Genomic DNA, 22,393 nt, shown 5'->3' on the forward strand with positions numbered 1-22,393 from the left:
TCCAAGAATGTGCATAGAGGATGAATCTGAAATTAGCACATGCTGATGTACATTCAGGCTAATTTTAACTTCGAGTACTGATTTTTCTTCTCCATAGAGAAGAACCTTGAAAGCTGTAGTTTCAAGTGGCCTATTGCTATATAGTTCAAGCATGGGAATTCAACCCAGTGGCCTGAACTTTATCATAGGACATGTGGTCTCTAGGGCCCTCTCCCACTCGCTGCAAACTATGAATAACTCTTCCTTTCAGCCAGACAACTATCTGCTTCTCCTGTGTCATTTGCCTCTGACTTTCATCCAAATAGGGTGACAGAAAGCTGGCTTCGCTCTAAATGTTCTCTATTGTACGGAAGGGTGTGTACATTCAAGACAGAATTTTACAACAGTAAGTATCATCTAATCCAAGCTTCTCATGTTATAGATGGGCCCTATTTCATGAAACGAAGTACCAGCTGTTTGATCGCAGGGATACTCATAAAACCACTTTTGGAGCAACAATGTTCCTTAGACCTAGTCTAGTCCAGAGGTTCCAATGTGGTGTCTTTAGAACCTTCACAGGATCCAGGATGCTCCATAGCCTCTGCTGTATAGTATATCTGGAATGGCAAGTGTTACTATAAGGCTATGTAAATTGCCATTTTTCTTAGCTGTGGGCTAGAATTCTATCAACTCGGTGGGCATCCTGCATGTCTTGGGCAGAACAGTAGCTCTGATAAGCATTTACGTGGGTCTTTGGCTAACAAAATAGAAGGAAGAATAGTTAATACTAAATGTAATAGAAATATGAGAAATATTGGGTTGACTGAAACAAATAAAAAAGTGAGGAAAATATTGGAAGCCATTCAGCAACAGAAGAACTTTATTTTACTCATGAGAAAACCATTGTCCATAAAGATTATGTGCCTGGACCAAAGTAAATTCTGCGAGTGGGGAAATGTAATGAATAACTAGAACTCAAGGTTCTGGGTGTTGGTCCAAGGCTACTTACAATTTTCTGGCTGCTGCTATGCTCAGAAACCCTCCCTCTTAGACACATCTGTCATTTATTTTTTCATCAGTATATAGACTGGTTACATTTCTTACTCCTAAAGCCTGACTTTCCTCATCTGTAAAACGGGTATGTAAATGGTACTTAAGCCCATAGGGTTACTGTGGGTATTAAAAAAGATTATGCATTTAAAGCACTTTTAACACATAGGAAGCACTCAAGGAATGTCCATTCAATGAAAACTGGTACCGAACAGTTCCCCAAGTGTTTAACGCACTGCAAGATTCCCATGAGTTGGCAGCTCTGGCAGAATCGGAAAACTGTCCTCATCCTTAGACAAAGAACCTTGATCTCGTTGGAGAGGCTAAAGGATCACACTTGGGTAACCCCCTTGCGAACAGAGGTTACCAATGAGAGGAGGAGAAGCTGGTGGACAGAAATTCCAGGAAATCTTTTAAAGGATTTTACGCGAGGAGTGGGGATGAGCTAGAAATGTTAAGCTCATAGCATATTACTAGAAGTTCTGGAGTCGGAACTCGCGACCTCCCTTCCGTGCCAGGATCTTGAGAGCACTCCACAGATAGCCCTTAACAACAATATGAGGAGCTACCATCTCTTGTTTCCTATGTAACATCGTGCACACTTTAAACATCACAACAATCCCGTCAGACAGGATCTGCTTTACATGTGACCAGTAGCGTGCCTTGCTCAAGGTCGCAGAGCTAGTCAGAGGCAGGGGAATTTCGGTCTAATTCTAAAGCTAAAGCTCTTCTATTGAGTACAAAGTAATAGCTATATAGAGAAATACTGAGGTTTTCAACACAAATGGATGTACTATACAAAAGTCTTGTGTTGAAAGTCGGGAGACTAGCTAGGGTCAGCTGTGCCAGTGACAAGCTGTGTGACCTCAGACAAATCAAAACATCTCGGAGCTTTGGTTGCTGCTTCGTAAACGAGGAAACTGGGCTAGACTGAGCTTGGCGGTTGCTTCTACTCCTAAAATCATAAAAGTGTCCAAGTGACAGCAAGAAGACCAGGGAAACCCAAGCAGGCGATAAGGGATGTTGGGCCTGCCGCCGGCCACACCCGGCGAGCCTTAGGGGACGAGAAAGCGCCCACCGGGCTGCCTGAGCCTTACCGCCGCCGCCGAGGGCAGGGAGAGCGCCCTCGAGCCGCCAAGGCCTACGAACCGAGGAGTCCGGGAGCGCGCGTGCGCGCCGGCCGCCAGTGCCCGCGGTTACCTGCCAACGCCGCCGCCGCCTCCTCCTCTCCGCGCACCGCGCCAGCGGGCGGCGCGGACAAGGGCTGCAGCCAGATTAGCAGCCACCACCGCCCCAGGGGCGGCCGCATCCCGCCCCGGGACCAGCTCCGCGCCCCCGTTCGGCCGATAGTAGCAGCAATGGCGCAAGGCCTACGAGGAGGCTGAGCCGGGCGGCGAGACCCGTACGCGGGAAAGGCGGAGGCCCCGCCTTTCCGGGGCTGAGGAGTTAGCTCTGGGCTGCGGGCGACGGCTGGTCGAGGCCTGGGGGCTCCCTGTAGCCCCCCTCTGGCCCCTACCGGCCTCGGGGCTTCCGGGCCTCGTCTTCCCCTGAGGCAGTTGGGCCGTGGCCCAGTCCCGTCGGTCCCTGCGCCAGGGTGGAAACGGCGGCGGGGGGAGGGGTGGGAGCTCCTCTGTGAATTTTGCCTAAAACTTCCCTGACCGGTGACCTGCGGAGTTTTAGGTCTCAGTTCTCGGAGGTCCCCTGAGCGATGCCTCTTGAAGGGCCCTTCAGGAACAACTCCCACGCCCCCTCACACCTTTTTTTTTTTTTTAACAAATCAAAGTTTATTTTTCCTTTTTTTTTCTCCCATTTTCCTTTGTGTATGTAACAATAACAAACTGGCAATATGGTTGCTTAAGTAACACTTATATGTCCAAGCTCATCAACACACCACACTTCAGTATAAAGAGGGTGTAAAATGGTCCCTCACCAATACAGCACGTCTTAAAATAGCTTGCATTTAAAAAAAGAAAAAGAAAACTGATTGATGGATGCCACAGGGAGGGGGAAAGGCGGGCAAAATGCGCAAACAGTTCAAAAAAATACAAACTTACAATTATAAATAAGTTCTGGTGACGAAATGTACAGTATGATGACTAAAGTTAATACTGTAATGTCTATTTGAAATTCGCTAAGAGTAGATCTTAAAAGTTCTCACCATACACAAAAGTCTTTGTAATTCTGTGAGGTGATGTATCTTACTATGATGATCATTTTGCAATATATACATATATCAATCATGTTGTACACCTAAAACTAACACAATATTATATGTCAATTATCTCAATAAAACTGGGAAAAATATCTTGAGTGGCCTTAATATTGATAATTAGTAGAGAACTTGCAGTTAAGTAATATATATACTGTAGCTTTTTTTCTTTTTAAAGAACGGAACTTTCTCAGGCCCTAGAAACCCATGAAGGTGATTCAATATTTCATACCAAACATTTATTAGAACAAAAGTTCATTTCCTCTTTTCTAATTCTGGTCTTCTGGTTATGTACCTCAGGGAAGCCAATTGTGACAGAAATCATCCTCTAAAAATAACTTAGCTTCATTTTCCCTAAAGGTATGAGTAGGACTGACTAGACTTACCCTGGCTTCAAAGTAAGGTTTAACCAACTGTCCTCAACCTCCTGGCACCGTGTGTGCAGCCATAGATGGTTTGGGAAGTTCAGAAATCTCCTTATAAGGAATTCTTCAAGGGGATGAGTTTTACAAATAAACTGTTATTAATGAAACTGCCACCTTGTCTAACCCTGCAGACTGTCTCCAGAGAAACTGCAGAGCTCCTGGTCCAAGTGTGAGGTGTGCATTTGCCTCTTGCACAATGACTTTTTTTTCTAACCACATTCATTTTGATTTAATTTTGGATGGCACTATAAAAAGTGGCTAAAAGAAGCAGGTAGATACATGTGTTTTCCTGCAGCAGCATCTGGTAGAGAAAGGAGCAGGCAGCAGTATAATAAATTAATATTTAAATTAGGAATAAGTTCTGGTGATGAAATGTACAGTGTGATGACTAAAGTTAACAATACTGTAGTGTATATCTGAAAGTTGCTATGAGTAGATCTTACAAGTTCGCATCATACACAAAAGTTTTTGCGCTCTATCTTTCCATCCATCAGAAAATAGAGAAAAAGTTTGTCCATCAGTAGGTCAGTGAAGTGAGAAAGTTGTAGTTGAAATCACCATTAAACTTGCCAAGAGGATGTAAAACAATTGTAATTGGATAATAGCACCAGCTCATAAATTTCTACACCAAAAGAGATGATTAAAAAAGGAAAAAAAAATCATTGCCTCCTAAGGCAGTTGCCCAATAGTGGCACAGATTTTAGCTGTGGACTTCTGGTAAACAGCCCATGTCCACCTCTAAGATGGGATGAAGCACTACGGCTTGGGGGTCTGGATCTCATAGATAATGAAGAAGTTGGCACTTTCTCCAGAATGCTATTATTGGTGTGGGTAATAAGTAAATGTTTAGCAATGAAAATGCAGATTCCCAAGACATACCCTCTGGAGACTGATTCAGTTCATCTGGGGAGAGCCCAAAATATGCCTTCTTAATCTGTACCCCAAATGATTCAAAATCTTTAGAATTAAAATTTGAGTTTTATAAGTTTCATGCTTGACAGGAAGTGGCTTTTTCAGCAAGTTTGTAATCACAGCTAAAATATTGTGTGTCTGTACTTTATGTAATTCATATTGGTTTAACATGACATATTTTGGGGGGAAATGTGTAACAAAGAGCTTCCTTAGTATTATTTTAGTGACCTGAATTTTTATTTTCATTTTATTTTATTTTTAAATTTTATTAATTCATTTTGAGAGAGAGAGAGAGAGAGAGCAAGGGAGGGGCAGAAAGAGAAGGAGAGAGAATCCCAAGCAGGCCTTGAGATGTCAGTGTGGAACCCAATGCAGGGCTCAAACTCTCGAACTGTGAAATCATGGCCTGAGCCCAAACCAAGTTGGATGCTTAACCAACTGAGCCATCTAGGCGCCCCATGACCTGAGTTTTTAAATTCCATATGACTATTTCCACACGGTATAAAAAAGATTATAATTCAATTTTCAGCCTCTGCATTTTTATTTCTAGAGTTCTTGTTCTTCATAACTAATTAATTTTCTATAACTGTCATAGTGTTATAATCAGTCATTATGAATCAGAAGTAAAATTTAGCTCATGTCAGAAATTATTTAGGAACTTTCACTTGGTTTCTAGGTAGGTAGAACATTTAATTAAACGAATTAGAATAAAATAAAGTTCTACTACTTTGGGCTCTTTCATAAAGATTTGGTGTATTACTGCAATGATACCTGCCAATGTCATAAAGATTACATAGGCTATATGTCGTAACTTCTTTTTTTTCATTTATTTATTTTTGAGAGAGAGCGCAAGCGCATGAGTAGGGGAGAGGAGCAGAGGGAGAGAGAGAGAGAGAGAATTTTTTTTAAATGCTTATTATTTATTTTGAGAGGTACAAAGATAGCACAAGTGGGGGGAGGGGCAGAGAGAGAGGGAGAGAGAATCCCAAGCAGGCTCTGCGCTGTCAGCACAGAGCCACTCTGGGGCTTGATGCGATGAACCCTAAGATCATGACTTGAGCCAAAACCAGAAGTCAGACGCTCAGGACCCCAGAGAGAAAGAGAGACAATCTTGAGCAGGTTCTGCCATCAGCATGGAGCCCAACACAGGTATCAATCCCATGACCCTGGAATCATGGTTTGAGCCAAAATCAAGAGTCAGATGTTCAAATGACTAAGCCACCCAGGTGCCCCCATAACTTCTTTTTAGAAGTTCCCAGTTTTAGAATTCTACATATAAGAGAAAAAAAAGAAACCACCACCACCAACAGGCTGTTCAAGACCTCTCCATAAAAGAAACAAAGAAAGAAGTTGACTTGTTGGATCATGTTTTTCTTAACAGATTTCATTTGTGAGATATTTTGAAATTGACTTGCTATATACTAGTTCAGTAATTTTAGGAATAACTCATGTCAAAACTAAAAGGGAGATAGCTTTGCAGTATGACTAAGTGATATTAGGAAGTATGAGAATAAATATAATTTATAAGAAAGATAATATGTCTTCTATACTAAATTAGTAAACCTCATGGTAAAAAATAATTGTCAAATTCAATTCAAATGTTTCAATTCAAAGAGAGAGATGTGGAATTCTTTAAAATCGTAGTTCTTGGGGCACCTGGGTGGCTCAGTTGGTTGGGCGCTCGACTTTGGCTCAGGTCATGATCTCATGGTTTGTGATTTGGGGCCCTATGTCTGGCTCTGTGCTGACAGCTCAGAGCCTGGAGCCTGGTTCAGATTCTGTGTCTCCCTCTCTCTGACCCTCCCCCGTTCATGCTTTGTCTCCCTCTGTCTCAAAAATAAGTAAACGTTTTAAAAAAATTAAAAAAAAAAAAAAACGATTATAGTGAGATCATTATATTTCAAAATCAATTTTTCTTTCCAGGAAAGCTGTAAACTGCAGATGTCCTTTTCATTTAAATTCCTTAACTGACTCTATTGGTTATTTATTGACAATGAAAAAAAATTTGTGTATGATTTAGGAGCCCTTCCATTCAGTTATAACAGGGATTTTCTCTTCTTGCTTTCAGTTCTTGATCATGTACTTTCTTCAGAATGCCCCCAGTGGTCACAGTCTATCCAGAAAATTCCTCAATCTATTTTCATGTGTTTTTGGAAAGAACTCAAATATTTTTTAAAAAGGGCATGTGGGGGCTGGGAGATGAAGATAAATATAACAGAGTCTCAGATTTTGCTCTTCTGTGTGTATGTTCTCTCTCCCCACCCCCTCTTGCTCTCCAAATCAGATATAAATAACTTCTATTTCCAATATTGCTGTCTCCTTGTATCTATATCGGGCTAGATCCAAGTATATTATGGAATTGTTGTAAAGATATTTGACTTCCTTTATTTTTCCAGAATGCTATTGTTGATCATGGGAGCGGAAACAAAGTGTAAGCAACTATTGGGAAGATATTTATAATGTTTTATTTATAATAAAAACAATATTTTATTTATGAGGAAAACTGACACAAGAGAGTCTGTTCTGAACTGTTTCTATAACACAATCATAGTTTCTAGATTAGTCATGTTTCAGTGGAGATTATGGAAAGTGGAAATAATTCAATTAATTGCTTCTAGTTTTTGCTAATGTTATTGATCATATTTTGCCCATAAAGCCTATGTGCCTGAAATTTTACTTACATTAAGCAAAGTCTATAAAGCTAGATGAAAAAAATTATTATTCAATACATTTCAGGAACTTTCCCCCTCACTCAATTATATTTCTTCGCTGTGATTTATGGGCTCTGTCCTTATTGACTGGGTCAAAAACTCCACCTATATTATCAGAGTATGTATTAATTAGGATGTTCCCAACTACCAGTAACAGGATTTCCGACTAAAAGTGCTTTAAACCATGAAGACATTTATTATGTCACATGGAAGTAAGTCCCAAGGCAAGTTAATTCAGCAGCTTAAGTGTGCTATCAAGGTCTCAGACTGTTTTCAGCTCTCTACTTCACTCACCACTCTTAGCTTATCTTTAAGCTTTTCTCCTCATAACTGAAACAGGCTGCCAATGCCCCTGCTGCTGGGTCCTGACACAACCATGACCAAAGGCAAGGGGCACTAACTCCCCTTCCATCTCTTGAATAGGGGAGTAAAGCCATTCTTAGAAACCCTCACCTTCACCCTCCCTGCAGCGTCCCTTGCTGGTTCTATTAGAAGTGACTAGCCCATGCCCTTGCTAAATGGGGTGGAGTGAGTATCTGGCATTTTCAGCCTCCATGGTGGGAAGTGGTTTCACAGAAGACAAAAACTGGAATAGCAATAGACAGGGAATAAAATCATTATGGTGATAGTTCTGACAGTTTCCAAATGCTTTCAGAGTTTTCTGAAGATGGCAATTGAAATTTACGCTGACTTAATAAACAAGTTTTATTCATTATCACAAACTTTGATAAATGTATTTTCTTTTTGAAATTTAACCATGGACTCAAAATGGGAATTGCTTCTACATCAAGTAAGTATTTTTCTTTCTGTTGCTCTTTTGTAGATTTACATAACATCTTTATTCTAAGACATTGAATTTCCTAAATAGCAAATATTTCCTATTCTAATAATGAAAGAGAAGAAAATTAAACAAAGGAGTATGGGTTATTATAGGGAGAGTAAGGGGACAGTAATAAGAATGTAGATAAAGGAAAACAAGGAAGGGTAGAGTACTGAGCAGTGACTATTCTGGATGGTCTAATGTGAGAGAGTTCAGTTAACTAGGTCACTTGCCACTTGGAATGAAGGGCAGGATGAGCCATTAAGACTCTGTAGGAAATAGAGAGAAAGGAGGAGGGAGTTAATTCCTTTTTCAGGCATGCATTCTGCAGGTTAGAATTTGTCTGTCCCAACCACAGGTGTGTCCCTGGAAATGCATGTTCATATAGGTTGGCACTCCTTTTTTTTTTTTTCTTTTTTTCACTTACAGATATTTTGCCCAACAACAATGCTTAAGATAATCCATCTAAATATTTAAGGCTTTTAACTTGTTTCTGCAATAATTAAAGATAAACCCATTAATATTTCTTGAATTTCTTTTAGGATTGAGAGGTTACTCCTCCTGCCTTCCATTTTACCATTTCACCTGGTTCTTTTTTGCTTTTTCCTAGTTTTCCCCCTTTCTACTCCTTACCTGATATTATAATCATCAGAAATATTATAGGTTCTTTTTAACACTTTATCGATCTTGAATAATAGACAAGAAAGAATTTTGTTGAAACTCTCCCTTTGTTGTGATAGGTATTCTTTACGTTAGATAGGTTTTAGTTGTTTTAATCCTTATATCTATTATAAAATAAAACTATATAAAGCAACACAAAATGAATGTATACCTTTATGAGTTACTTATTACAAGGCAGACATTTTTGTAGCCAACACCCAAATCAAGATATAGAATTTTCCAGCTATTCCAGAAGCTTTCCATGTGCCTCATCAATTTCAAACCACCTACCTCTCCCCAAAGGACCCCCCATCCTAATCTTTGTAGTAATTATTTCCATGTGTTTCTTTATCGTTATGTAGCGGAAGTGCATATCCATAGACATTATGTTTCTGCCCGTTAAATTTAAAAACTTTTAATGTGTTTTTTTTTTTAACTTATTTTTGAGAGAGAAAGAGATAGAGCATGAGCATGGAAGGGGCAGAGAGAGAGGGAGACACAGAATCCGAAGTAATCCCAATCCCAGGCTCCAAGGCTCTAAAATGTCAGCACAGAGCCCGAAGCGGGGGGTCGAACTCATGAACTGCGAGATCATGACCTGAGCTGAAGCTGGATGCTTAACCAACTGAGCCACCCAGACACCCCCCATTAAATTTCTTTTAAGTTTATTTATCTTGAGAGAGAGAGAACATGAGTGGTGGACAGGCAGACAGAAGAGGAGAGAGGGAGAATTCCAAGCAGGCTCCCCTCTGTCAGAGCATAGGAGCATAGCCCAACATGGGGCTCGATTTCATGAACCATGAGATCATGACCTGAGCCAAAATCAAGTCTAATGCTTAACCGAGTCACCCACCCACCCATGCCCATTAAATATTTTTAATATATCTTTAAAATCTCATTCTACAGGTTCATCCTTCCACCATTTGGAAATTTGCTATTTTCATACTCATGGTGCAGTACAGCATGTTCCTCTGTCCTCAGTATTTCCTGAAAACTGGCAGCTGGCTTAAGAAGCTTCACTGGACTTGGGTTTTATTTCTTTCAGCAAGATGATAGGTTGTATTGTGTTCTTTCATCACGAGACATATGATGTTTGGTTGATTCTTTTTTTGTGATATTACTAACTGTTGATATCTGGATCCATTAATTCACTGGGGGGTTGCAAATGGTGATATTCAAATTCCATTAATTCTTTGTCACTTATTGTTTGGGATACTTTAATCAGGAAATATATTTCCTTATGTATTATATGGTTACTCTGTGGTACAGTTCATTAAGAAAAGGTAGGACAAGTACTTGGTTCTTTCTTCCTATTTACTAGGTTTTTTTGTTGTCTTTTAAAAATGTTTATTTATTTATTTTGAAAGAAAGAGAGTGGGGGAGGGGTAGAGAGAGAGGATGAGAGAGAATCCCAAGCAGGCTCTACACTGTCAATGCAGAACCCGACAAAGTGTTCAAACTCACAAACTGTAAGATCATGACCTGAGCTGAAATCAAGAGTCTGACACTTAACTGACTGAGCCATCCAGGTGCCCCCTATTTACTAGTTTTTAAGAGAATAAGTTGGTTTCTTATCTTCCTCTGAAGGTGACTCTATGTTTTAAAAAATATTATCATATAATCATTATATGATTTCAACATATTGGATAGGTTTCAATCAATGGCAATTCTTTTTTGAAGCTCAAATTGTCCTTTGGCTAAGAGGATTCTCTTCAGTTTGGCTTCTGAGCCCTTTCCACACACCATACTAATTTTGGATAACTTCTTTGATTTTTAATTTTATTTTAAGGTTTATTAATTTGTTTGGAGAAGTGTGGAGAGAGGGGCAGTGAGAGAGGGAGAAAGAGACTCCGAAGCAGGCTCTGCACTGACGTGGGGCTCAAACACTCAAACCATGAGATCATGACCTGAGCCGAAACCAAGAGCTAGATGCTTAACTGATTGAGCCACCCAGGTGCCCCTTCTCTGATATTTTATATCAGTGGTCCAGGTTCATCCTGTACTTGTCCCAGACATGGAATCACAGCCATGTTTCCAAAAGTTCTGATTTCTTATACAATTTCAAGATCATAATCTAGGTGCTAATACTTATCGTTCCAGGGGTGGTTATTGTTTCTGGGCCTTTCCAGTGGCAGAGCTAGGAAATCTATTTATTGATAAGTATGCATATAGATATGATTTTACATATAAAAATACCTAGTATACTGATATTTCCAATTAAAATTCAGAACTGTGGGGTTTTTTACTTAGCCTTTTTTATCCTTTTACTACATCTGTATCTCTAATACTCCATAACAAGATTTCTGGTTCCCAAGGATATAGGAGATGATGGAATTAGAATATTTAATAATTACTCATCCACATTGTACACATGACAGGTCCAGAATAACAACATACATATTACTGCCACCAATATAATTACAAGGAACAGCTTAAAATATTCTTTATATGCTCTCCCCACTCTCACTCAATTTTTTATAGTTATATTATTTCTATATTCTGCAAGAATATAGCTCTTACATATATACTCTCTTTTAGCTCCCATTTAATAATATTTCTTCAGTTAACTATGTTTTACTATATACGACCCATCCTTATATGGATGTCACCCTGATCATTTTGTCTAAAACTCATCCTCTACTAGATTCTTCAGGAAGGGCTAATGAAAACAATATTCTCTGAGTTCCTGCATATTGGTAACTGCCGGTCTATGCTTTTTACAGCAAAAAGTCAGTTTTGCACGATATAAAATCCTCAGTTCACATTTTATTTCTTGCATCTCTTAAACATGTTATTTCGTTTTCTTTTTGGCATAAAGTATAGCTGTCAAAACAAAATAAAACAAAACCTTGATGATAATCTAATTTTCTTATCCTGTAAGTTACTTGGTGGTTTTCACTGCATACTCAATGGAATATTTTCATTTTCTTTAAAGTTCATTGAATTTACTGGAACTATGTCCTGGTGTTGATTATTCTGGGTCAATATTCTCAGCTACCTGGTATGCTTTTTCAACACATAGTTTCAAATTGTTTTTTATTTAATGAAAAGTTCTCTTTATTGTGTTTAGTATTTGTTTTGTCACCTTGTTTTGTGTCTCTTCTTCAAAGATTCTGGTCACTTGTTTTTGAATCCTTTTGTCAATCTTCACTATTTTGTCACTTTCTCTCAAAATTTTTTTATTTTTTATTTGTTAAAAATTTTCTCCTTTTTACATTTTATTTCTCTTAGGCATAATCTGTTTAATTATATTTGCTTTCGTGTTCCTTCTAGTTTACTGTCACTTCTGAAATTATTTTTAATGTTTATTTATCTTTGAGAGAGAGCACGGGGGAGAGGAGGGGCAGAGAGTGGGAGACAGAATGGGAAGCAGGCTCCAGGCTCTGAGCTGTCAGCACAAAGCCTGACGTCAGGTTTGAACCCACTAACGGTGAGATCATGAACTGAGCCAAAGTTGGACGCTTAACTGACTGAGCCACCCAGGCGCCCCTGAAATTTTTTTTTTCAATTTCTAATTGTCTCCTGAGTTCTGCCACCTCAGTGGCAGTGTTTTTAAATTTTTCTGAGTTTAAAAAATTTTGATTGTTTTTATTTCATATCTTTTATCATTTTCTTAATGTATTTTAGCTTCTTTTGTGATAGAAGGCTATAGTTTTGATTTGTTCTGTGGGTCTCTTTCTGGCATAGGGATACTATTCCACTAATTATTTTTCTCAGATATGACTTTGCAAAGGATTTGGCCTCAATACTTTTTTTGTTTCTCATTTTTATGTGAAAATGTTTTTCTAGAACTTTTAGTAGGAGATGTGGTTTTTGAGTAGCTTCTCTAACTTCACAAACTCCGTCATCTGCTGTTTTCATGAAGTTAAGAAGGATCGGCTTGCTTTATGACAGTTCCTGGTCCTGTTGCCTCCCTCCCAAGACATTTTTATTTGGGCCTCCTTCTATCTCTGTTCTGTTGTCTCTGTCCAGCTCAATTGTGATTCCGCTCTCATTTCTCTTCTGTGTGACTCCCAGTCCTTTGATGGGAGCTCTGGAAGGTGTCTAGAGAGAGTTCGTAGGGCCTACACTGCTTAAATACCTTCAGTCTTTGTAACAGACCTGGTGCACTCACCATCTACTGGATTGGGCAAAACCTACCCACACTTTCTAGAAATAGTTGCTACTTTGGACTTCTCCCAGTCTCAAGTTTGTCAAAGTCTGCCAAGCTTCCCTGCTTCTCTCTGCTTTTCCTGCTCAGAGGTTGATATGATTCAGGTCTTGTGGCTCCTGGTGGTTTGTCCTTACTCACATGTATTTTGAAGTCTTTGTGGATGCCTTGTAACCTAGCATCAGTGTAAATGTTGTCCATGGGCTTTTGATTTTATTGAGTTGTTCTGTGTATTTTTATGTTGAGACTTGGATTCAAAATTATTCTGCCTCTGTAGTCATCTCCCTAGAACCCACCAAACAGATTTAAAATATTCTCTTCTTTAAGTAGAATCTACCTTTTGACACGAATTGGAAATGGTAAGTGCTAATAACTTCCTAAGCCCTGATAATTTTATTATAATTTTAGTAGGGTTTAGGGAATGTCTTCTCAATGTTAGAAAATCCTCCGAGAGCTTCAGAGGCATGTATTTGTGTCTACTTCCTCACACAATTAAAGAGAGAAAATTTCCATATCCTCAACCCAGTTTAAGAAATTAAGTGCTCCAGGTATTAATGGAAAATCCAACTTCATATAAAACTTCAGCGCAAAGCAGGTTATAAGCTGAATATAATAAAAGTAATAATTCTTACTGTTGTATAGGAGGAGGTGTGTTTACAGTGTTTTTGCAAAAAAGTATCTCATCTCAGCCTCAAAATAACCTTAGGGAGGTAATGTTATTATGAGTCCCACTCTTCAGAAGAAGAAATTGAACTTAGAGGACTTCGATGATTTGACTTAAGATTTTTCGCAGACAGGATCTACGTATAAAGGGTTTACTCTTCCACCAAGGCCTCAGCCTCAGAGAGATCCCTGTGGGGCATGTGAAAAAGGAAGAGGAACCTGCCTAGCCAGCTCTAGGGATCACACATTTCCTGAGGACCCAGAGGGTAGTAGGTGATGCAGGTGGTTGTCTCTCACAGTCTGGTTCTCTCCCACAGTCCTGCTAAGAGCCTGTCTACAGCCTGTAAGTGACAGAGTGGCACCTGAACTTAGGACTCTAGACCCCTTGAAAGGTTTGCTTTTTTCTGCCAGCTGACATCAGTTTCAGCCGCATGTTTTGTGCGACCCGCAGCACATTGAGTAGCTCCGTGTGGCCTCGCTGTACCTGCATGTTGTTGGATACGAGTAACTTTGATTCAAGGTAGATGTGAACAGACAGGGCCAGGGCATTTCTGGTGCTTCTGGCAGCACTTCTCCAATGTTCACAAGAGAATCCTGTCCCAAACCTTCAGGAAGTCTTTCATTACATCCTAGTATTTCACCTTAAAATTTGTGCAACTTTAAAATTTTACTTTGCAATATACCTGTGCTATTTGAATTCAAAAAGAGCATTTCCCATACTTGCCAGCAAGTAAAATTGTTGCTATAAGGAGGACCTAGACTGTTTGTCCGGTGGCTCCTTGGTACCCCCTGGCATATAACCACATACTCCTAAAGTTTGAAAGCTTCATAGGAAGTGGAAGAAGAAGGCTGCATGCAGGTCTACCATGGGAGTTTGAAGGTTTTGCTCCATGTTTGAACTTTATTCTGTAGACACTGAGAAACCAATGCCGTATTTTAAGAAAGAAACTGACCTGGTCAATTTTGTGTTTTAGAGGAATGGCTTTGAACTTCTATGATCATCACCTATAGTAAGAAATACATTTTACATGGCGATTCATATGCAGACTGTATGTGCATATACACATATATGAATGTGTATATAGACACATATATGAAGCAAAAATTTGATAAAACATTATCCTAATACTTCCCATTCTAGTCTATTTCATCTGGAAAAAGTTAATGCAATTCATTAAACTGGTTGCAATTTTTTTATTTTTTTATTTAAAAAACTTTTTTTATATGTTTATTTTTTGAGAGACAGAGTGTGAGTTGGGGAGGGGCAGAGAGAGAGAGGGAGACACAGAATCCGAAGCAGGCTCCAGGCTCCACCCTGTCAGCACAGAGACCGACGTGGGGCTGGAACTCTCAAGCTGTGAGATCCTGACCTGAGCTGAAGTCAGACGCTTAACTGACTGAGCCACCGAGGCGCCCCTGCAATTTTTTAAAAAAAATCGTTTTGGTGGCAGTATGGAGGAAGGGAGATAGTAGGACCAGTTAAAGTGCAAATAGGTCAGGATAATCAGGATATAAAGCAAGGCAGTGGCAGTGGGGATGCATTTAGAATCCACAGAAATTGGTTACTAATTGCCCACGAAAGTGATTTGGGGTTTCTGCTTTGAGTGAATGTCCATCCTATTTACTGAGACTAGGAAAACAAAAGATACAAGTTCAGAAAGAAAAATAATAAATTCCAGTTGGAAGTGAGTTTGAAGTACATGCAAGACTAGTTAAGTAGCTGGGTAGGAGATTTGGAGCTCAGGAAGGAGGTGCGAGCAGGAGAGAAAGATCTGGGACTCTTGAGCATAGATGTCTTAATTCAAGGTGGGGAATGGGGACAAGACTGCCAGGATGAGTGGAAAGAGTCAAATGAGAGGAGGGCCAAGGACAGAACCTGAACACCTTCATTTGAAAGGAGAGCAGAAGGGCACCTGAGTGGCTCAGATGGTTGAGCGCCAGACTTCAGCTTAGGTCATGATCTTGCGGTTCGTGAGTTTGAGCCCTGTGTCAGGCTCTGTGCTGACAGTTCAGAGCCTGGACCCTGCTTTGGATTCTGTGTCTCCCTCTCTCTGTCTCTGCCCCTCCTCTGCTCATGCTTTCTCTCTCTCTCTCTCTCAGTCTCTCTCTCTCTCTCTCTCTCTGTCTCTCTCTCAAAAACAAATAATCATTAAAAAAAATTTTAGTAAATAAAAGGAGGGCAGAAAAGAAGAGCCTGCAACAGAAACTGATAACAGACAGGAGAGCAGAGGGTCACTTGCGCCAAAGAAAGAATTTTCAAGGAAGGAGTAGTCAGCAGAGCTAATGCAGGAGGAAGGTCTAATAAGATACAATTTAGCAACCAGAAGGGCATTCTATCTTGAGAGATAGCAACAAAAGGGGGTAGTGATTTAGGCAAGCAGTCATAAATGCTTAGCAAAGACACTTTGCTAAGTCTTTGAACTTCAGGACAAATATGCCATGTGTTGGTGTTATTGTGATTTTAGGTGATAACTTATATTTAATTCAATACCTATTTATGGAGAGCCTGCTCTGGGCAAGGAGTTTATATTTATTAACTCACACCCCAAAAATGTTAAATTTGGCTGTTGTTTATAAGTGCCATGGATTTACAGTAAAACCTTGGTTTGCAAGCATAATTTGTCTGGAAACATGCTTGTAAACCAAAGCACTTGTATATCAAAGCAAATTTCAAGAACTGTTGGCTCAGTTATGATCATGTGTTGTTCGGTGTCACATACTACCTGTATTGCAAGACATCACTCGTTTATTAAGTTAAAATTTATTGGAAATGTTCACTCGTCTTGAGAAACACTCACAGAACAAGTTACTCGCAATCCAAGGTTCTACTGTATTGTGAATTCAGTTCATTCACATAGCAGATCGTTAACATACATAGGAGGTACAGCCATTAAATCGACTTATTCCTGTTAATTATAACCTGAATGGACCTGGGTAAAGTTAGGGATCCAATTGTCAGTGTTTGTATTCCAAGCAATTTTTAAGTACTGAAATACTGTGTTTGTTACAATATCAGTAGTATTTTAAAAAAATGACAAATCTGGATAATTTATGCAACAGGTATCCAGAGAATTTATACACTGCATTACTATTGCAAATGGAACAGAACTGTACCCATTAAGAACATTTTAATGCTTCTTCCAGGAGGATTAGAAGTTGCTACTGGGCAGGAAGATGAGGGGATGTTCCCAGACTCCATACCACCATTTCCTCAGGGGCTGGATTCTCTCTGCTTCCCTCAGTAGTGTTCATCTTCTTACATCCTGTCCCCTTCTCCAATCACCCTATGTGAGAGGACTCAAGAAGTGGGAAAGGGTCATCCCTGCCTTAAACAGCAGTCTTCTCTCAGAGAACACTTGACAGCAAAGTGTGGCACAGAATGAAGACTGTATGTATTAGACAGCTAGAGCCGCCATAACAAAATACCACAGACCGGGTGGCTTACATGACATAAATTTATTTTCTCACAGTTCTAGAGGCTAGAAATCCAAGATCAAAATGTCAACAGGGTTGGTTTCTTCTGAGGCGTCTCTCCTTGACTTCTAGATGGCCGAATTCTCCCTGTGTCTTTACAAGGTCTTTCTTCTGTGTGTGTCTGGGTCCTAATCTCTTCTTTTAAGGAGACTAATAGAGTTGAACTAGGGCCCACCCATAAAACCTCATTTTAACTTAATTGACCCTTTAAAGGTCCTATCTCCAAATACAGTCACATTTTGAGGTACTAAGGGTTAGGACTTCAACAAATGAATTTGGGGGCAGAGACACAATTCAGTCCATAGCACCAAATAGGTTTATTTCTTAAAAATAAAATACAGGCATTTTAGTATTCTACAAAATAAGTGTCAAAATACCAGTATTACAAATAACATCACAGCTTTCTTCATAATATAATGAGGTCAGTTACTTAAGTATATTATAGATAGACTTTCTATTTTAGTGACGTCTAGAATAGTCTTAGAGGCTATTAACTTTATTTTTTAAAAACTAAGAGGATCTTACTTTTTATTTTACTGTGCAACCACTGCTGCCCAACTGTTTCATCTTGCCTTTGACTGGATGTCCTCAACACATAGAAAAATTTTGTATGAAAACCTAGTTTTTAAAGGGTAATTAAGAGATGTCAGTAAACGGGAAGAGAAAGACAAATCTTTGAATTGGGATTCACTGGGCTGACCTAAAAGAGAAAATTCAAACAGTCCTTTCCCTCTTTAGAAAGTCCACCAGGGACCAAGCCCAGCAGACCTGAATTAGCTCAAAGGGAAAGCACAGGCGAAGACCAGGAGAAATGGGACACAAACTCCTTCACTAGCTCTGGTCTGAGAAGACTACTTCCTGGCCAGGAAGCTCCCATTGTTAAATAGAGGACTAGGTGTCTCCAGTCCCCTCCCAGTTGCCCAAGAAATGCACTATAGCATCAGAGTGGGCACTTTCTACTCTGCATCCCACCGTCCCAGTTCATGTGCTTCTCAAGGGAGTCATGAACACTCCACACGTATTTCTGGAGGCTGCTATGGGTGGAGGCCAGTGCCCTTTCATCCCACCTCGTTTGTTGATTGATTGATTGATTGATTCATCAAATGTTACAGATTTCCCACCCTATTGGCCAAGTCCTTTGCAGTGGAGTCTGTGTGGCTCATGCAGTAAATGTGGCTTGGCTGTGCATTAAGATGACCTCTATGATCTGTCTTTACCCTCATGTTATAGGAGTCTGTGCTTCAGTTTCAGACTTTAATGCAGATGTTTAAATAATCCCAAGTACAGTTTTTAAAAGAAACTTAATATAAATGCCTGGGGCTAACAAATAAGGAAAGAAAGGTGTCCCTTTCTTCCTAGAGTTTTCACGCTTGTTTTAGATGGAAAATTTAAGTTCACCTAACCATGAACCTTCAACATGTTCCTCTGCTCTGCTTTGGGCCATTCTTGTTTATGAAGGCAACTCCCAGATCACTCATAAAACTGCATATGAACTGAAACATTCTTCGAAGAGGTAATTTTTAAAATTCAAAATTACTATCTGTAAGATGGCATCATCAGCAAGTTTTGCTTTTTAAAATTAGAATTGCTAATGAATTGTTTTCTAATGCTCTTTTTACCATCCTATGGATATTTTCTTAAGACATTCACATTTGTAAAATGGCTTTGTTTTCTCTGCTTGGCTCTCTCATCACCCACACAAACCTGGCCTCCTACTCTTTGCTGACTCAGGGGCCCAGCCTCTTCCCACACAAGTGCTCAGTGACCTGGTGCCCGCTACCCACCCTCTCTTTTGTTCTCCCACAAATCCACCCCCTCACCTTCTCTCCTCCATACAGGTAGACATTTTCATACTCCCACTGCTCAGCAGCCAAAGCCAAATAATGGCCTGGGGGTGGGCAGGAAGAAGAATACTTTTTCCCAATGACCATTATGGTTTGTTTTTTTAATTAATAAGCTCTATCCACAAATTAGTTGATAAACAATTCTTTTATTCTTAGATTATTTTTTAAAAACTCCTTCATACACAATAATTGGATTTTCTATTTTTGAGAACTCTACCAAAATGTAGACACATTGAGTGTTGTAACTTTTTTCAGCAAAAACAGATGCTCTTATTTTTTTATCCAAAGTAAAATGTTTTACTCACATTTTCGAGTGAATGGGTGTACCAATGGGACAATGGCTCATTGGGATGGTTATTTGCAATGACAGTGTTTGAGCTATAGCTGAAATCAATAGGCAGCCTGACAAGATTAATTAGCTGCAAATTATGCCTGAGCCCATACCAGAAATAAGGGCCAGCCCACTCATCAAAAACCTGCCAAGAACTCCCCACCCTGTGGGGCTAGCCCTGGGGGAGGCAGAAAGACCCGTCTCTGCTACTTATGTATGTTTTTAAGGTTACCAGAAAGGCTTTCCCTAAATCATCCTCACCTTTATGTTGCTATGCCTAAAATTCCAGCATTAAAGAGTCATTCCTGAACCTTCTCAGCATTTATAGTATGACGAATTAGAAAGATGCTGGATTTTCTTCCATTCATGACAACTGTTTTTATCTTTTCATAGAGTTCACATTATATACTACTTGGCATAAACAGAATCTATTCTGCAAAGCCACAAATCTACTCTTTAATAGGAAATATGAGCATAATAGTGGGTTTTAATAAGGAGCACACAATTGAATTTGTGTTGGTATGGTTTGTTTTGTTTTGTTGTTTAGCTTTTCCAATGTTATAATTGATATGAACTCCTTGAAAGAAGGCTGGGACCATTTCTCCTCTTCATTAATCTCTCTGAGGTGTGGCACCATACCTGACATATAGTAGCACTCAGTCCATGACTGGAAAATTGCTTCCTGTCCCTGGTAATTTCTCTTGTCATCACTAAGACCTGGGGGCAATTTTATTCTACTTTATATACACAACTAATTTACTCTTTGTTTTTTTCACAACACTGCACCTGTTTTCTTAAGTAGTCATCATTTTCTCTCTTGTATCATTTTTTTTAACGTTTATTTATTTTTGAGACAGAGCATGAGCGGGGGGGGGGGGCAGAGAGAGAGGGAGACACAGAATCTGAAACAGGCTCCAGGCTCTGAGGTGGCAGCACAGAGCCTGACGCGGGGCTTGAACTCATGGACCTCGAGATCATGACCTGAGCCGAAGTCGGACACTTAACCGACCAAGCCACCCAGGCGCCCCTCTTGTATCATTTTTTTTTTAATTTTTTTCAACGTTTATTTATTTTTGGGACAGAGAGAGACAGAGCATGAACGGGGGAGGCGCAGAGAGAGAGGGAGACACAGAATCGGAAGCAGGCTCCAGGCTCTGAGCCATCAGCCCAGAGCCTGACGCGGGGCTCGAACTCCCGGACCGCGAGATCGTGACCTGGCTGAAGTTGGACGCTTAACCGACTGCGCCACCCAGGCGCCCCTCTTGTATCATTTTTAATCTTAGAGCTCTTCATGGCTCATAAGGACTTTTAAGATAGAGTGCTATATGATTTAACTTTATATGCTCACATAAAGCAAGGCTTCTTACATAAAAAGCTTCTTGCATAAAAAGATGTGAGCCAGGTGCAAATACCTCACTGCACCTCTTGCAGCCACAGTGGTGATATGACTACCAGTAAATTTCTACTTGTTGGCTTCCAGCTAAAGATGGGGGAGCCTGGGTAGCTCAGTCGGTTAAGTGTCCGACTTCGGCTCAGGTCAGTATCTCACAGTCCGTGAGTTTGAGACCCACGTAGGGCTCTGTGCTGACAGCTCAGAGCCTGGAGCCTGCTTTGAATTCTGTGTCTCCCTCTCTCCCTCTGCCCATCCCCCTGTTTGCGCTCTGTCTCTGTCTCTCAAAAATAAACATTAAAAAAAAAAAAAAGAAAAGATGGTAAATGAACCCAGGCATATATGTCCTTTCAGTAGAGGCCAGAAGAGGGGATAGGAATAGGTGAGAGATTTCAACAAATATTTGAAGGAAAGAGAATTAAGAAGGGTTAACGGCCCAATTGGGGAGGAAGCCTCTAAGTCGAAAGTGTGTAAAGTGGGGCATACTGAAGATAAGCAAGATATTTTGCCTTGAAAAACCTAAAAGAGGCTCAGGACTTGGAATCACCAGATTTGGCAGAGTGGGAGTGAGATGTGTGGTGTAAAGCATGAGATAAGTTGAAAGCTTGAAAAGAACAGACAACTGCTTTTGTACCCTTCGGCACAGAAAATCAGCAGCTGTGCTACCCCCTCACCCAAGGAGGAGATAGAAGGTTTATTTCCTGGAGATACTCAGTAGCAAAGGCCTGAGCATCAGAGAAACCAGGCCTGGCAGATGACATGGATATGGCATGGCGATTAAACAGTGAAACAAATTACAAGTCTACACTGAGGGGGCACCTGGGTGGTTCAGTCTGCTAAGTATCTGACTTCGGCTCAGGTCATGATCTCATGGTTCGTCGGTTCGTGCCCCGCGTTGGGTTCTGTTCTGACAGCTCAGAGCCTGGAGCCTGCCTCGGATTCTGTGTCTTGCTCTCTCTCTGACCCTCCCTCGCTGGCTCTCTCTCTCTCTCTCTCTCTCTTTGTCTCTGTCAAAAGTAAATAAAAACATTAAAAAATACAAAAAAAAAAAAAAAAAAAGAAAGAGGTCTATATTGGGAATGGTTGGATTATCTGTGTTCTCTCCCCTGCCACACAATCAAAGAACTGTTAATCAAACAACTAACCTCTAGGCCAGTGTTTTTCAAACTGTGGGTTATGAAATCAGTTATGATTAGTGGATTATGAAATCAGTTTAATGGATCATAACCAACATTGTCATGGGCTGAGTTCCCCAGGAAACAGACTCTAGGATTCAGTTATGAGTTCAGAATATTTATTAGGGCATGCCCCTGGGATCAATACCTGCAGAAGAAAACAGAACAAATTACTACAGCCCCCATATTGGATGTGGCCATCCCAGGGAATGTGACCTTGGGCATGGCAGCTCTCTGCACTGAGGCAATCCCTTAAAGGGCTGACAGCTGCAGACTGCCCACCAGCAACACTCTCATCAGCTGGGGAACCAGTCTTTCATTGCAGAGGGATCTGAATGATACATCACAAGGTCTCTCAGAAACATTAAAGAAAATAAAGTTCAGTAGACTGGGTAGAAAATATCAGAGTGCGTTACATGTAGACAAAGTAAATATTTTTGCATGAAAGCTTTTTGCCTTTATGTATATGTATGTGTGTGTGGACTGGGGTGTGATGGAAAATCACTTCTTACTGTCAAAAATGTTTATAAGTCACTTTCCTTGGCAAGAAATTAGTGGAATGTTTTCTGAAAAGCTAAACTGACCCAGAGAAGAAACAAA

At 40.2% G+C, this 22,393-nt stretch overlaps 1 protein-coding gene across 11 annotated transcripts in view; it reads right to left on the minus strand.

The window, feature by feature from the left end:
* NEMP2 (nuclear envelope integral membrane protein 2) overlaps positions 1-22,393 on the minus strand; it is a 267,634-nt gene that overhangs the window by 170,991 nt on the left and 74,250 nt on the right. For 6 of the 11 annotated variants that reach the window (XR_008295489.1, XR_008295490.1, XM_053215445.1 and 3 more), the window contains exon 1: positions 2,230-2,628. The exons of 1 other annotated variant lie outside the window; for it this stretch is intronic. Coding sequence is in view for 5 of the 10 variants with exons in the window: in XM_053215445.1 (XP_053071420.1) it covers positions 2,230-2,338 (109 nt within the window). In the remaining 5 variants the exon portion in view is untranslated. Of the gene's footprint in view, positions 1-1,265; positions 2,629-22,393 lie in introns of those variants that run through there. 4 more of the 11 variants (XM_053215450.1, XM_027054594.2, XM_053215448.1 and 1 more) reach the window with 4 other exon arrangements.

Source organism: Acinonyx jubatus, chromosome C1, assembly GCF_027475565.1.
Source record: "Acinonyx jubatus isolate Ajub_Pintada_27869175 chromosome C1, VMU_Ajub_asm_v1.0, whole genome shotgun sequence".
Taxonomy (NCBI): Eukaryota; Metazoa; Chordata; class Mammalia; order Carnivora; family Felidae; genus Acinonyx; species Acinonyx jubatus.